Raw genomic sequence first — 18,143 nt, forward strand, 5'->3', positions numbered from 1 at the left:
ATCACGGCGAATCATAAGTGATTATAAACGAATCATGTGTAACAATTGCCGCCCGTACAAATGGTTCTCATAGAACTTTAGCTGAAGGCAAAATCGTGTTACGACATGCGGATTTCGCCATCATCGTCTTCGCCGTCATCGTCATCATCGTCATTATCACTGGCGGCAGCAACGGCTCGCGGGTGGGCAAGGAGGACAGCAGGCGAGAGTAAAGACAATTATACGGGTCCTTTCCGCCCCTACGTCGCCTTTTTACCGCGACAGAAGTAAGATTTTCTCGACTTCAACCCTCGTTTGAACTTTGTTCTTGTTATGAATGCGCTAGCCGCAGCAGAGCAGGGCCAGACTCGCATCAGGATGAATCAGACGCAAAGGAGCGCACCGGACGACATCAGGAATTAGACAAACCGATCGGCAGGCAAGCCGGGAGGCCGTCATGCGAGCGTGGTTGTAGATCATCGCCATCATCAATAATAAATGTCTCAGGTGACAGGTGTGACAAGCGTGAAATCGGAGACAATCGCTGAAAGATCTGAGACGAGACTCAGAAGAAGATGATGTAACGACTGCCATTCCCGATCCATCTGCGTATATTCATCGCCCAGTGCCTATCTGTGAAATACCAGCAAGCATCCCAAGTGCGCGATATTTGTTGGTAGTAAATACGCGCCAATGAGCAGTAGAGCAGACCGGGGTCCCGAAGGGCGATTTCGATGACCAACCAAAATGATAAAATTGTAGTTGATTGTCAGTTCGATAGGTTTTCTATAGCAGAGGGTGTTTGTAAACGTAAGGCATTTCGTCACTATAATGTGTTCCCTGAAGCAGCTGAAAGCAGCTGACTTTATTTGTGGACACAGGTGTTATTAATACCAACAATTGTAGTGCATGAAGGAGTACGTCGGAAAGGCTGATTATATTATAGTACAGTATGATTAGCCGTCAATAGAATCACATAGTGGATTGAATCGAACTCAGTGTGACCTTCTCAACATTAATGCTTGTCTGTTGCAAACGTGTCAGCTTAAAGGAAGAAAATGGTGTGAAGTTGTTGAGTTTCTTCAACGGTACCGCAAATAGCAACGTTCACCGTCACAGTCCTAACGACAGTGCTGCACCTGTAGCCTGAACCTTGGGATTAAGCAGATACGACGTTGGACTAAGGGTAAGTTTCTCTCTACTTTCTAAGCGTGCATCAATTAGATTCCTCTTCGATTTTTAACCTGTTTGTGCAAGAATAAGAACTACTGCTTGTCTGAGCGTGAAGGAGCGTATGTCGAACAGGGCGGTTTAATATGTAAACCATAGAAGTCTATAGACTATGACAACCTTACCCTATGTAAGACCCCCTTTCCTTTTCCTCTCTCCCTCTCATGACCTAATAATTCAACACAATTTACAACATTTGGTAAGTATTTGCATAGAATTTTAGATACCTTTACTAGTTACGCACTACGTTCGTGTTACGTATGACATAGCACATTATACTTACTTGTACAAGTCTGCAATAACTTAGACATAAACCAAAAAAACAGCTGCATTAACGCATAGCCTGAGTGTTCGTAGCTTGTAGTAAAAAGCGACCTTTTCGAGCCATTAGTCTGGCTAATAGGCTATCAATTATTTTCTAAAGCTTTTCATCGCCTTTCCTTACCTGTTGTTTACTTTCGATATACTGCTCGAACACGACAGTACATCGACAGAGATTCAAAGAAGCAGGTTTTCGACATTTTCTGTATTATTTGTTTGGTTGAGGCCAAAGCGCTGTCGAAACAATCCAGTACATTTTCCTTGAATACTATAACGGCGCTATTCTTGAAAAGACTGCTCAAAAAAGGTTTAATAAGCCCAAAAACGGTGTCCGGAACCGAAGAGACGCTCCTCACTCTAGGCAACCGTTTCACTGTCATGACGACCATTTGAATGAAAGAAGACGGCCAACAAACAACTCGGGAATTAACCGTAAAGATGAACTGCAAGCACACGACCGATAATAACCACCTTCAATTAGTTAGGTGCACACTGAAACTTAGAACTTGGATGCCTCAGAATCTCTCCGAATTCAATCAGATATTACAGCCTAAGGTTTCATCTCAACATGGTGCCACGCGACTTTAAGACCGATTTTTGCACAGAATCACCTGCGCCCGGCAACAGTACCAGCACAAACCACAGATTACAGTAGGTGGCTCCAGGAAAAACTAATATCGGAAGTCTAATAAAAATGTCATCCAAAAAAGGTTATGCATTGCTTTTTGTAAAACTGCAACAGGGATTCACTGTAAACTGCTTCTTAGGAACCGGATAGTTAATAGGCATGTTTATTTGGTCCAATTGCATTGGCTCAAGTAGGGTTTTCGAGAAAAGGTATCTGATGGACGGGGTGAGCTTATCCTGGTCCATGACTATGCGAGGCCACACATAAGTTGTTCCGGACGAAACCCGGGTCCTTCTGGCGGGACGCCGTACATCATTCGGTGGAAAGATGGGAGAACATCGTGAATAATGATGAGAGATGCATAACGTACTACCTTATCGTCATAGGAAAATATAGTAGTTCTTATTTAGTGAATCCGGCCGGAGGGGGGATATTATCCCGCCTATTGTCTAGTGTAAAGAGAGAGATGTGACTATTTTATTTCAATGCAATAATACGAATAGATTTACATCGATTGACGCTGCGCTGTTACCGTATCGAACTTGATGTGTTGATCTGTCGTTTCGTCTTGGTGTGACCCCCAAGGATTTTTTCAATATTTTTGTATACTTTAATAACCCCTCATAAAAGTGATATCTCTTTAGTCAATTAACTATTCAAGTAACCGATGATTGTTGAGTCAATCATCATTTACAATTCTATGATCTAAACATAAGCTTTTAGGACGCGAAACAACCGGAACAAATAATCCCACAAGATAAGGCCATTCGCCATAAAGAATTAACGGCGTAAAACAGGTCTGTTCTACTTTAGTATATCTGACTTTAATTAAAGTTGCTAAGCCAAGAATTGCGACTTTAACATGATGCTATTCATAACATCGATCTAGCTTACATAACAGGCCAATATATGGTAATGATACAAATGTTCGTGCGTACTACCGTTTTGTTTTCATAAGTATAGCAGGTTATCATCTATTTATGAGTTTCTTGGTGAGAGTCGGGATATCTAGTAAGGAATATACATAAGTATTTTTCTATGTGTAATAACGCCGGAGTTAAGGACGTAGCGAAAATGAAGAAAGTGTTTTTCAAGATATTACCTAGGCAACCTCTTAGACTGTGCCCCAGGAGCACAATTATTTTTTTTGTAAGCTTATAACACAGCATGCTATTTGAATTCGCTGCTCAAAGTCTTTACGAACAAGACTCACCGAGTTACATGAACTGTCTTATGTTAAGCCAATAACTCCGTCTTCAGTTAGCTTGTACATGATACAATATGTCTCAGTAAAACATGAATTATCTATTGATATGTTTTTTTTTCTAAAAGTCAGCGTCCCTACACCACTGGGGTACTGGGCCACAAAAAAATAAAAAATGTCCAGATACTCTCTAAATTGTCCCGATCTTTCTGAATATAGTACTGTATATAGGAGACACACCACTATTGTCACTTCTTGAATGTCTTCAATGTGCTAAAGGTAAGAGATAAAGCATATTCAATTTTTTTCCCCGGTTTTAATAATAATCAGTTGATTAAAAAAATATTCATAGAAAAGTAGCAAAGTTTTTTATAAATTGGAAAAGAACAGCGGGTGCCGGAATCGTTCATATATATATATATATATATATATATATATTAAGAAATTAATTATTTAATCGTGGCGCAACCTCTTGCGATTGTCTGAAAGTGGTAACGAAGGTCACGCATCCCGAAATTCACAAGAGGATCCATCGGAAAAGTGAGAATTAAATTTCTCATTAATATTTAATATTAGTAGAGGGATTGATGTATGGTAGGAGAATACCTAGTCCGCCAAAAATAACATTTCAATTAGTTATGTAAACACGTTTTATTTCAGGAGCGATAGTAAGGCTATCAATGAAAGCGACAGTTACAGTGTTTTTGGAAAGGAAATATTGTCACACTTTAATTAAGAGACGTATATATCTTCAATGCTACTTTGTAGTACTTGAAGTAAACCAATATGAATTGAGTGTGAAAACCGCCTTGTGCAGCTACGGCATATAGTTAACTCGTTTAGTAAAAAGGTACATATTTCAAGTTTGGCAACTTCATTTACGGTGCTCACTATATACGCTTAATTTTCCTTTTCGTTTTTGTTATAGGACAGCGAAATTCACTGCAGAACAATAGCCAATACGTTTCACTTAAAATGAGCCTTTTCTAGGCATGTTCGACTGGAAATACCGTTTCTGAACAAATCACGAAGCTAAATGATGTCTTAAAACTGTGTTATACGAGATGATGAGTCCGTTCGATTTAATTTGCTTGAATCAATCATTGCTTTTCAGTTGCTAATAGCTGGCTAACTCTCTAGACGATTTTAGCGAGATGTCTTTGAGAGGCCTTCGATAATGAAAACACTACTTTGCCATCTGCGGTACTAGAATGATATGTTTACATTTACTAAATGACTTCCTAGCGTCACTTCTGTGTGAACGTACGTTGAAAATTCATGTATCAACAATCGATCGTCGAGCTGGGTGCAAATCGAAGATATTACTATCCATTGGTACTATTTTTTCAGTAGTGCTACATTACGGTTTACGTCCGGCCGGCTACACAGCTAACACCGATGTATCTGCGACTGGGGGCTGCGCCTGCGGAAGCTTTGTGTCTTCCTTTCATGTGATATCAGCCACGAGGCTGAACTCTGACACGGCGGATGCTGCAAAGTGACGCCGCTAAAGGAGCTTCGTGATTAATCCACAATAATCGCTGGCGCAAGATGTTGGCTATGTTGACGCCAAATCACAACATTGGATGGCTCCGATGTGTGTTGCTTTTTCTGCTAAGCACAGTAGACATTGGGTCTGAATTGTTCGCGCAGGGAGATGAGCAGCTTCTTAACAGCGGTGAGGTGGTTGTTCATGACAACGATGTCGTGGTACTCGATGACGATAGTGTTGACTTGGATGCTGCCGTTTCTTCGCCAAGAGCAACCAAAATCCAGGAGCCGGGTGATTTAAAACGGCCCTTGACCTGGATCACGAAACAAGTGCCGACCTCATCAATATATCAAGAGCCAAAATCAACGACGAATACTGTTAGCCCTACAACGAGTTCATTTCGACAGGCAATTAGACATCCTTCAAACACAGCTATTTTTGACGGACTATTTAATTCAACCTCAGCGCCAGTTACAACCGGCTCTAAGGGAGTTGTCAAAAAGCGTCCGAGTACAACCCTGGCACCGGTTCCACCTGACCTAAAACCGGAAGACGAGCCTTCAAATTCTGAAGCACAGTCTCCTCAATGTAAGTCATAACGCGCATTCAATACCCTATGATTGTGGCTACATTAGGGAAGCGGACCATAACGTAGTGTTTCATGTATATATACATATTTGCGTGTCTGGGTGTGTGTTGCATACATTAGGCTCTTACAAGTAGTTCCGGCCTTAAAATTGAACAACTTTTGAACTATGCGCCGCTAGCAGACGAAATTTGGCTAGTAAATACACCATCCTTCGAGAAATTTGCGAGTAAGGAGAAATCAGCTTAGAAAGAAAAACATCTTTTAATGTCGAAAATCAACGCTCAATAGTCAGATTATTATTCATCGGAAGCCACGGCGCTACGAACATTCATCGACGATTGGTGAGTACACTACGCGAAGAGACGTGAATGGGGCAAACGTTTTGAAAATGGAGATTGGGGTGTTGAAGACCAGTGAAGAGCTGATCAAATGTCGTAATCAGATGAAACGGCTTGCAGAAATGGAAGAGATATATCACGAAAGCAGATGAGCCTAAAGGCTCCTCTGACATTTTATATGTAACATTACAAAATTATAAATCAAAGACAGAAAATACGGGAACTTAGTAAAAATGGGTCTCCCGTGAATTGACTCCAGTTAAGTTTAAATAAAGTTAAAAAAAAAAACATGTGGGGCAATCCACGCGCAATAGATGGAATTTTAATTAACAGAACACCTGCGCAGAATACACGTTGTCCATAAACGAGCAATGGTTCAATTATTACCGTTAGACGGCGTCTCACTGAAGAGAAACCGGTTTCGATGGCAGTGTCGAAGAGGTTCGGACATAAAATAATCGTAGTAATTGCACCAGACATCAGGGGCATCTACTATTATGAAATACTCCCTGGAAACGAAACAATGAATGCAGCCCGCTATGTTGAGCTTCTTAAGAGACCATTAGCGTGGCAATCAAAAGAACGCCGCCTGGCTACTTGATGACAGTGCCAAACGTTAACTTCAACCCGTTTATTCTGCCGATCTAAGACCGTACGATTACGGAGCCTTGCATGCTTCAACGAGTGGTAGATCTGGAATCTGCCAGAACGTTGGGACAAGTGTATGAAAAATAAATGAAAGTATCTCTAACATACGTACAATCATTAGGTCATTATGCAAGCTTGACTAGTTCAAAAGTTATTCAGTTTAGAAGTCCGCCTGGTTCGTTTGTCACATTCTAGTACATACAAGATATATGCATACCTGTCTAGAGGCTTTTGCCCCATGTGTATAAATATATACAGACTATTCTTTAAACGCATTTTGTAGTAACTTGGCAACAATACTAATGTACTGTGGCGTTTCTTTTAGATAGCCGCACGCCTCTTCAAGTGGAAGCTTGCCCGCGGTAGTTTATTGATCCATTTGACCAATATCGTTTCCATTGCAGCGGGATGCGGCATCAGTGTTTTAGCTTCAGAAGAGGATCCTGATTTCCGGATTGTCGGCGGTCGAGATTCGGAAAGCGGTGCTTGGCCATGGCAGGTGTCGCTTTTATTGCGTCATCCCTCCGCAGGAAAGCTCGGCCATTGGTGCGGGGGAGCTATCGTTAATCGTCGTTGGATCGTGACAGCTGCACACTGCATTATTAAGTGAGCCTATATTGAGGACGAGATATATGAATTTTCAACCTGATTTCTTTAACTTTACATGTAAACTGTAACGTTACTAGAATTTAGAAACTTGCCTGTTTTTTTCACTATATTTATTAATTAATTACAATTCCTATGGAAATTAAATTGAAAATGAATTTACATTACTACCTGTCCAATGCGTAAACGTAACAGTGACAATGAATTAAATATTTTTGGCTCAGGGTTTTTTTTAGCTGGGATAGGCAATTATTTGAGAAGAACTTCGTCAGTCTCCGTTAGCTTACATTTGCCACGACCTTGTCGCGGCTTTCATGCTGATCAATTAACCATCAATCAGGACATGCCTTCTTCCTTCTTGTAGCCAGATGTTCGCACTTCCGCAACCTACCTTTTGGACCGTCCGCCTCGGAGACCACAAAATGAAACTTACCGAGGGCACAGAAGTTACAGTTAAGGTATAAGAATCTAAGGAATAAATGCGAATTTACTAGTAGAATGCCATTTCTACTCGTCAAGATAAATGTTTCGAATTTTTGGGTACAATACCGCCTTAGTTAAATATAGTTTCAGATGGTTTACGGCTATTAGACCACATGACACGTGCCTCTGGGTTTATGAAACAGACCCATTGCCGGTGCCCCATCTCCGGGATAACAACCCTTATTGATATAATCCTTAGTTTTCTTGTTCTAGCCTACTCGTATTTACCTAAAATGCTTCAGTTCAATTCGAAGCCCGTAAACTGTATGCGTCGTGTCCATAATAAATAATTGGAAGTGGGGAAAAAAACGTGATCGAGTTTTTTCATTACAGTAACTATAGAAATGTCATCGTTCTTTGTTTATCAAACAATTGAAAGATTAAGTTATTACAGTATTTGAAGATAGAGGCATCATATACCTTTAGGGTATATACATTGACGTAATAAGAAATAATCTATCACTTAATAAAATTGGTTTAATGATACTTCAACTTGCAAGGAACGGCTAGTTTCCATTGACTTACTCAATATGTAACATAGTAACTGAGTGAAAAAGAAGTTGTTACTTATTCCTTATGAATTAAATCTATCTACATACAAACCTATATGCAGACGTATATTATAATGACTTTCATATGCAGGTATCGAACATCTACCCATACCCATGGTATAAGGGCTACGAACAAGATATAGCCCTAGTTCGAATGGCTTCGCCCGCTAATTGGACGAACTTTATTCGACCTTTATGTCTCCCCGAAGAAGAAGACGACTTCCAGGGCTTAACTTGCATTGCCACTGGCTGGGGAAAAATTGATTACAGTGAGTATTATTGTTAGCGCATTACTTGCACATTAATAACAACCAATTGATTACTTCGATTTTTTTTTGATAATCTTGTACTGCTGCTTAAAGCTCGCTGGAAATTATGAGAATCGACGAACGTGCTTGAGGTTCCGTGATGCATGACTTCGGCCGAGGCTCGAAAGGTGCACTTCAATGTGCTACTTGTCTTAAGTGTAGCATTAAAAACCTATTATAATAAATCAGCCAGCTATAACAATAGACAATTGCATAATAGTTCGGTTTTGTGTATTTATGGATTTTAAGTGGAACACTGCTTACATGTCAAGCGGTTTTGACTTCATTTTTTAACGCCGAGTAAACCTACCTCACCTATCAAAAACGTGCCTCAACACGCTTAACAGACTCGGCTTTATAAGCATCTACAAGTATAGATATGAAACAAGTGACCAGTCCCGTATTACTTCGTTCCGTAAACTTCGCTGATTTTTGCACTGGATTTTAACTAATTACGTACGCATACAGACGCCAAGGCATCCAACGTTCTTCAGGAAGTTCTCGTTCGGGTATTTGACAACAGCGTTTGCGATGCGGTATACAGGCCAAAGTTTAAAATTGCCATAAAAAAGTACCACCTTTGCGCCGGCACGCTTGATGGAGGTCGAGGAACCTGCCATGTGAGTTAAATATAATTCTTTCACTATTTTATGAAAATAGTTAATTTTTGGTCGTTTGGTAGATCTATAGTACTGAATTTGTCTTGTTCGGAAAAACGTATCACCTTTTTGTTTTTGGCTTTTTTTTTTTCTCTGAGTTCTCCACAAGTCCGTAGAGTGGATATTGCGATAACTTTTTTTTTTATCTTTCCTTCAGTTTTCTAAACACATACGGGTTATAACAATAATAATAACAATAGTCATAATGCGTTCTTGTCTGTTGAAATAGCGTGGGGATGAAGGTCGCAATATGTGGCAGTTCGCCCAAAACAGCTGGAACAGGCTTGCTTGATGTATAGCGTGTTTCATTCCCTCAGTTTTAAGGAGCTTTCAATTTTCTGCAGGTACACTTGTTCTCGTACTGACTGGTGGAACCTGAACACTGCAAAAATATTTATAAAGTCGGAAATAAACCTTCATGCTTGCTATCAATTCCCATTGTTTTTCCCATTATTTTTAATAGTTCCAGTAGGGGAACCTCAACGGTGGCTGCAGCCGAAGCTCTACATTGTAGAGCAGAGGAGTGAATAAGTGGAGTATTGGCTGGTGCTTCTGTTTCGCTATTTTCTGATGCGAGAGCTCATAGATGCGCAATGCTTGCTGCAACACCATAAGGCATATATTCATCTATCATATATACTTGGATAATTCTACGAGATATATTTACGTTGTTATGTCATGGAAAGAAACGATTTACGGTTCATTTTACCTTCCATTTATTGACCTAAAGAACAAAAGTTTGAAAGGGGTTCCTTTACTTTTTAGAAGCAACGTAAAGTCCAGATAAATATATAAAGATTCGTTCAAAGAGTTAGGTTAGGTTATCACATACGATTGTTTATAATAAAAACAATGATGCTCATATTTATATTATTTGAAGCTTTTTTTTTCGAGTTCGTCGCGACAAAAACCCTTACATTATAATCGATGAGTCGAAAAACAAGTCCCTAAAATTTCAATCAAGTTCTTTATTATGCTTCGCAATCGATTTTGTTGAAGCGAACGGGTAAACTTGCTGCAGGTTTTATATGCGGACATAACGTTTCTATGCAATTGTTGCTGTTATTCTTGTTGTTATTTTCAGGGCGATAGCGGTGGTCCATTAATGTGTCGTCTGCACAACGGTCGCTGGTACTTGGCCGGCATAACTTCGTTCGGCTCAGGTTGCGCCAAACGGGGTTTCCCAGATGTGTATTCACACGTCCCGCACTATATAGAATGGATCCACGAAGTGATGGAGCGCCATGACAAAGAGGAAGAGCGTGAGGATCCTATTTGGACTAGCTACAACTGATCCGACAAAATAGAATTGTTTTGTCAATCAGTAAAGATCTAATGACCAATTGCCGTTCTTTATAGTAACACAGATTAAAAAGCTGCCTTCAAATGTTTGAAGTAATATATCTGACAGAGTTTCAGCAACGCTCGTTTTTTTTGTCGACAGCTAATGCACACGTAGGGGGAATGAGTCGGCTTTCGGGCGACGTCCAATTGACCACTATCAGGAACTGACTTGGCCGGTGAAAAGACGGACGACGGTGATCCACATGGTGTATTATGCATGGCTATACATGAGCTGGAAGATCTGCCATTCTAATAGATGGAACTGGCCTAACTCGACATAACATCCACTGTACATTCTACATGTACTCGCGTGAAATAACACTACAAATATAAGTGAAATTAAATTGATTTTTGCACCTCGATTTAGTCAATTTTGTAAATGTAAGTTTGATAAATAAAAGTTGATAATAAAAAATCAGTCTGCTTTTAATGCAAGCGTCTTGTATTTTACAATAGCCGTATGCTGCTTGCAAGAAACAACTGCCGAGACGACAATATCACTGCAGTTTGCTTGTCTTTAGAGTTCTAGATAATTTTTTTAACCTTAACACCAGTGTGGACGTGCGTATTCCAAAAAGTGACGATGGACATTTGAGATGACTGCTTTAATAAGCAGCCATCGATATAATTAAGCTCTTTTATTAAGGTTATCGTGGCGGACTGAGGTCTAAAGCGCGTACTGTCAATAGCGCCTTTGAGAGTGGGCCGCGCCTCACGAAGGCAAATAAATGAGTTGATATAGTCTGACGGAGAAAAAAGGTTTCCATCTGTAGCTTCAGTTAAACAGGCTCTAAAGACAACGACATACAAATGTACAATCTGTTCAAATTTATCACAAATGGCGCGGACTTCTACAGAACGCTAGAAGAGCGTTCAATCAATTGCCATTGCATAGTATGCATCTGTGCGCCTAAGCGATGCACTTCGATTATGAGGTATATATATGCATATGGACTAGCTCATGCAAACGGTTACCTGGACGAAAAAAATCAATAATTTAGTTTCTACTTTTGAATCAGTACTTAGGCGGTTGTGTTTCTGTCTCCTGGTTATACCCATTTGAACGAATCCAGCTTCTTCCTGAATATATTAGGGTTTTGAGACAGTTATTGACCGGTTTGTGTTTGCTCGAAACCCAATACGCTTTACGGCACCATCCTTGCCTAATGTGAGCCTTCTGCGTTCAGAATGGGGTCTGACGTGATTGGTGTGGGATGTTTATCTCTTCTGCGAATTTCTTGAAGGTATCTCGGCGGCCCTCCGACACCAGTTGTTTCAGGTTTTTCCACAATTTTCTCTACGACAACTGTGCTGGAATGTGAAATGACTTTAAGGCGATACTGCCACTTGTACACGGCGTGGATTCATAGCGTTGGTTCTTCTACCGCAAAATGTCCGTAGCATTGGCGTCACGTGCGAGCATTTGGAGCTCGTCCTGTCATAAAGCGTGAGCTACACTCCCTAGTACTTAATTTTCATTCTACAAAAAATTGAAACGCAACGGAATATCCCTCTTTTCAATATTCTTGCAATGTATAAAGCACTCGTTCGAATGATCTGACGTTTGAACTGATGGACGCAGCGCTATAAGCCTGATTATGAGTCGGCCTTCAGCAATTAAAAGCTGATACTTTCCTTATTTAATTACTTTTCGATAAGTTGCTTGCGGCATATTGTATACAAGTATACGAGAATCACATTAATAACTTCTCACATTTAAGGGGTTGTCGACTGACTAGGGGCATCATTCGTTTACTCTACAAAAACGTAATTTATAGAGTGGCTACTCTATAACCAATAGCGCTCGATGGTCAGACACCAAGTGGAACAACCTGCGAAACGGGGGGATTTTTTTTTTCGATGAGAGGTCTCGAGGAAACTTTGTTGTTATTTCAGAAAACTCTAATCGTCCCCTGTTAATTACAATTTGGTTCCATGGTACACACACCACTGTGGTGATCTAGGTTCGAATCCGAACGTAGGCACATTTTGTTTCGGACCGCAGGAGTCACACATCTGATGAAATATCTAACGACCTAGGTATCAGAGACAACACTTGAAACATTTAGTTCAATATATATACCGTGATAATTTAAGTATGCTCTATGATGAGCGAGTGGGAGCGACTTTACGCGCATGCCCACTGTAGCCTAGGAACACACAAAATGGATTTCATCTCATAACTGTCAGCTGTTATGATATAATGTTCCCTTGAAGTACAACTCTTAATTGGTTATCTAACGAATCTATTTGACTTAATATACTGTAACTATGTATTTAAGCTAATCATCTGACTAAGCTGTACTACTTGCACGCTTAATAAATTTGTGCTTGTCATATTGAATTTGTTCTTACAGTTTTATAGTTACGAGTGCCATATAATTGCATGTGAACGTGTTTTCGGTATTTTACAACCCTTGGAAATAGAACTCGCAAGTCGTCGGTTTATAAGGTGAGTCGCCTTTACAAGCAGCGCTGCGCTCCCAAGTTGGAAAAAATCAAGTTCCCTATTTCCCGTTGCTGGGAACGGCGAGGTCGGTGGGAAAGGACATGGGTGAGAGTCACGGAAAGATGCATTGAGTCGATGGTCGAGATTATGAAGGACGTTTCGATCATTTAACAAAACGCGATACTCGATAATTGAAGTACCGCTGTTAGTGACAGCGGTCGGTAGCGATGTTATGGTTTGACACAGAATTTGCGCACAAAAAATTCAGCGGTAAAATCTTTAATACGTGTGATGTTTATGGACGTAGTTTGAAAGTGCATTGGATTAATTTCATTGCGCGGCCATTTTGTTTTAAGTAAGCCGGTAAGTTTAATAGCGTCTTCGATACCACAATATTAAAGTAAAACAATATATTCAGTTATTCGTATTTGATTTGACTTTAGCGCAGATGTGAACACTTAAAAGTGCAAATTAATCAGCTTCTTACGTTTTATATATGGCGTAATTTTATCTAATTCTGTGCGTAATGAATGTTGTTTCAATTTGGTATATTTGGAGATAAATGCGACCGATCTGCATTTCGTGAAAGTCAACTCCCTTATTCATAGTTCCAACTTGTTTTCGGAAAATGTAGTTGAAGATGATTGCGTTTGGCTGACCAGATTCCCAAAAAACTGTTTCAAGACCGAGCTGTTTCTAGCCATAATTAACTTGATTGAAGTGACATAAGTTTGGTAGACGTCTAGTCGTGTTCCTTTCGTGCAGGCTAAACTTAGGAAATCGAACACCAGCCTAGACTTCCTGTGATTCCCACAGGGAACCATTTATTAGGATTCAATCTTCTAATGCTTTGTCACTAAATTCATCTCCTATGCGCTAGCTTACATAAGTTGCATGGCCTTCAATGTGTACATCTCAAACCAGAGAGGGACCCATAAGCAAGTATCAACGTATCTAATATGCTTGGCTCAACGTTTTTTTCATAGCGCCATTACTTGAATGTAAGACTACCCTAATAATATGACACCGATATTACTTGGCAACTTCCTTTAATTATTACATCTATCTATATTAACTAAAATGGAAGAGGCGCCACGATCTGGGCAGCTTGTGTGCTTAGTATCCAATACGTTTTCATGGCATCTATGAACACGCGATAATCACTAGTTCAAATTTCAGCATTTATGAACAGTTACTGTGACATATTGTTTCCACGCTAATTCTTAGGCCCGCTAGAGCAAGACCCACTCCGGATAGACCTTCTAGCTGAAGGCGGGTCCTTACCTAAGAGGCGATTTAGAGGACATGTTCGCACACTAGGTATAGTCGAAGGCGTTAAAAAGTTGGGCGACGACGCTAACTGAGTTTTAAAATAATATGACAATGACAGTCCTTGACAGCCCAACAAAAGGCGCACCTTTGCACTTGAATTCCAGTAATAAATTGATTGATTACGCGGTTGCTATCACTTCCTACGATCTTTTCCATATGTCAAATAATTCGTTTACTTCATGTCGCCAGAGGTTTTTTAGGTCTGGTGTTGAAGACAAATTTGTCCAGCCAGTATTTGATGATTATGGATAACACTTGTCCGTGATTGGGATAAACGATAATCCGTCTGCGTAAACTCTGGAAAGGACGACGGATGAAACTAACCTCTCGCTCAGGCTTTCATAGAAGGGCGTTAGCAACCTTTGCCATATGTGCTTTGGCATTGTCGTGAAAATGGTTATCTTCGTTTTGACCATCGGATCTTGTCTGTCAAGTAGCTCCGTTTACTTACCGCAGCTGGGTCACATTCCCATCGTTGTTCACTGTATTACTCGTAACGAACATTTGGCAGTGATTAGAATATATCCAATCACACTAAACGTGAATCATGGTCTTCCTAAGACCGAAATTCGACTTGACATTGGGCATAGGTCTAATTCCCCAAAGCTATCTATTCTTCTTTCTCCTTTATGTTATTGTTGAGACACCAGCCGTGAGAATTTTGTGTAGAAATTTATCATTGTGGTTGCATGTTGCCTGATGCGTGACGGCACACAAGATGCTAAGAGGAACTGAGAAATCGGAGGTTAATTTTCAGTCCAACTTCTAGTTGCTTTGTTGGCCGTTTTCCTTTAAAAATGCCTTCAGGCTATTTTTATCGACCTTGAAGAGCATCGACCAGAGGAGCAGGATACAACCTCTAGTTCTAAGATGCCATTATTGAGTTTTGTGAAGCATCTTTATGAAGTCTGTAAGACATGAGGTTCACACCATATATGCTACAATCTTTTACGAAGATTTTATCAACCATTGAAACCTAAAGGCATGAATTAGAACGAGCGTATGAAAAAAGAAACGTACGTTTGAACGGTATATACAAGTAGCCAAACAGGTAAGGCTTAAAAGAAACATATATATATATGAGAGTTTTTTAGACTCCGATACCTTTTTTCTTACACCCATGCGTTAATTAAATGAATTTCCGATAGCTTTCCCAGTGCATCACTTCTGGCGATTTTAGTTGGTGTGCTTAATACCAACAGTAACTCTGATCTGTAAAACCACCGACGGCAGTTGGACCATCCGATCTGATATCTGCTCCCCATAAACTACCTATGGTATATATTTGTCTCATGTGTAAAAATATGCTCGATATCAACTAAAACGTATTGATTGAAATGCAAGCTTAATCTGTACCAATGAAATAAATTTGCCCATGATGACGAAGCTCCTACCTGTAAAATGCCAAACAAATGGCATTAAAAAACTTCTATCTATGACAATAGTTAATTTTTCCGTGAATAAAGAAGTTAGACTCGATCTTCGTAATATCTCTAGAGGCCTTGTATGCACGAACCGTTTGTCTCTTGTGGAATACATCGATGTTATGAGAATGCATTAGATGATATGTACAAGGTTATTGTGGTATCAATTGAAGATGCGATCTTCTTATTGTACTTGCAGTGTACCTGTGATTCTGTGATCGGCGAAATTAATGCTGTACTACTCTTTACTTATTAGTTCTAGTATTGTGAATATGGTTAGCGTTTATAATATTACGTTGATTAAGTTCTTCATTAAAAACGTCGGACTAAAGCGGAGAGCAAGATAAACAAGATAACAGCAATTGTTCATAGATTAAGGCTCGATCGTTCAAATGTAATTTCAACTTATTACCATGTCGTTGTGACTATTAACTTTACATTATGTTCAAAAAAAAACTTTTGGGGATCACAAATTACTTGCTGTGAAAAATATCACCCACTAATTTTAGAGTCAATCGGAGGCATATCTGCTGGGCTGAGCACTGTTGAGCATTTAATATGTGCAATAATAATGTGAGGGCTTTTAGCCCGGTAAATATATTTTATGTGGAAAACGTGTAGTTAAAAAAATCTACTGCATTCAAACAAAGTTACGAAGTCCACGAGAGTTCGCTCTGTATCACTTTGTAAACCCTCTGTAAATATTGTATTATTAAGTGAATCCACTCCCCTAGGTGCTTCCTCCCAGCAAACACTTGTCGCCGCCATGGGCAAATGTTTGTTTGAAGTAGATATGTTATACATTTAAGTTTGTTAATATCGAGGATATTTTTAGTACTATTTCACATAGGAGACTTTAAAACTCAACGTCAACGGAGTTTACTAAATAGAGTATCAACGACTCTTGGCAAAGCAGTTTCAATAAAAGCTGAAATGTGAACGATAAGCTCACCAATGCGCATCATATGAATTAGACATGACCTCTTATGGCTAGAAGACTTCACCAATAAGGGGAACAAGGTCAGGAAGCTCAGGCGAAGAGTAGAAACATCCTGCTTCGTGGTGGGACTTCTAAGAAGGTTTCGATTCTCAAACATGTTTTACGGCCGATTCCACTGCCTTTAATCTAGCTACACGCACAAATGGACATTTGTCTCCGCTCGAGTTCGGCCCTAGACCATCTCAAGTATCCGTGAATTCAGCGGCAACAGCAGGAACAATCACTATATATTAAATACTTCGTTTGCCTTTTTACAACATTGCTGAACTGCTGCATCGGACTCTTATCCGTTCGCTAAAGTCTTTCAGAAAGTGCCTAAAAGCATTTTCTAAAATATACACCACTCTAATTCCCTTACACTTCAGTTAGGTGTTATGGTGCAACCCCATGTTGATGCTGTGATTGCACTCGACATCTCAACTGGAAACCATTACTTTTCTAATTTTCTCATAAACTACCAGCTTGAACCAAAGAACAGGTACGTCACGATATTTTAAAACAAGAGCTTACTTTGGCGTTTGATTCACACTCGAATAATAATAAAAAATAATAATTTGCGCAGCTGCCGTAATTTTACAATTTCGTGCTTATGTGATTTTATTCATTTGCTGGATCAGCGTTGGTATCTCTTTTATGTGCAGAATAAATAAACAGCAGTAACCGTTTTTTGTCGAATACACCTTGTTATGTATATAATTTATAAGTAAATTCTGTGTATCAAAATCATGGAAGTGCTGCTTCTGGCCAGACTTTAACTTCAAGCGGCCAAAGGAGTATTAGTGGAAAAATTACTCTTTTACTTTGCTTTATTATCGCTACTCGAGAATTTATTTAGAATTTTAAAATATCCTGTGTAATAAAAGTACACGTAAATACGTATAAAATCGAACGGATCGTATCGTATGTGACAAATCTGTATCGAATTCTACAATCCTTTATCGTAGAGCATTATCGTGTAATAGTTAACTAACCATTTAAAAAAAATATCTACAGAAATGGAGAAAGATGACTTCTATAAGTAGTACAATTTTGTGGTGTTTCGACGTAAAATCTGTAGGTAAGCGGCGGTTTGAACCATGTGCGTGAATGATGATGATGATTGCTATTATTATTTATGACAGAGAGAGAAAATTTCTATTTGTTTTTAGCTACAGTCCACTGACGGAGGTCAACAAAAAGCCAACACTTCTACGGCGGATTTACAATACGGAGAATCACTGCCGCTACTGCCGCTCACCGCTATTAGGAAAGTTTGACAGATGCAGCTAACACCGCCTAAGTCAGACCGAAGGCATGTAGGTTAAGGTGAGCTTGAGTGTAAGCACAGAGTTCGCACAGCCTGATCTCATAAAAAAGTACATTTTATCTAACTGGACATAATGCATACTATGGGAACTTTTTAGCCACAGAATTGTTTTGTCACGTTCAATTGTGCCGTAAGTGAAACGAGTTAAAATAGCGATGCTTACTTCGTACTGAGCTTATTGACGTAAATTGATCAGTGCATCGTCGTATTTAAGATAAACTCCCTCTATGTGTACGTCAAGTCGCCAAAAGA

The 18,143-nt window shown here is 39.6% G+C and overlaps 1 protein-coding gene across 3 annotated transcripts; it reads left to right on the forward strand.

Annotated features, from left to right (window-relative positions):
* The first annotated feature begins 260 nt into the window (after positions 1-260).
* On the forward strand, positions 261-10,815 carry LOC111263920 (chymotrypsin-like elastase family member 2A). 3 transcript variants are annotated; one of them, XM_022839437.2, is made up of 8 exons: positions 261-1,165; positions 4,713-5,442; positions 6,834-7,035; positions 7,376-7,493; positions 8,161-8,338; positions 8,846-8,997; positions 10,121-10,298; positions 10,481-10,815. In XM_022839437.2, the coding sequence occupies exons 2-8, from the start codon at positions 4,914-4,916 to the stop codon at positions 10,546-10,548; spliced, it is 1,425 nt and encodes a 474-aa protein (XP_022695172.1). In that variant the 5' UTR covers positions 261-1,165; positions 4,713-4,913; the 3' UTR covers positions 10,549-10,815. The 3 variants fall into 3 exon arrangements, with proteins under 3 accessions (XP_022695172.1, XP_022695173.1, XP_022695174.1); XM_022839438.2 differs by having other exon boundaries at positions 4,716-5,442; XM_022839439.2 differs by having other exon boundaries at positions 268-1,165; positions 7,400-7,493.
* The last annotated feature ends 7,328 nt before the right edge of the window (positions 10,816-18,143 follow it).

Source organism: Varroa jacobsoni, unplaced genomic scaffold, assembly GCF_002532875.2.
Source record: "Varroa jacobsoni isolate VJ856 unplaced genomic scaffold, vjacob_1.0 scaffold_799, whole genome shotgun sequence".
NCBI classification, from domain to species: Eukaryota; Metazoa; Arthropoda; class Arachnida; order Mesostigmata; family Varroidae; genus Varroa; species Varroa jacobsoni.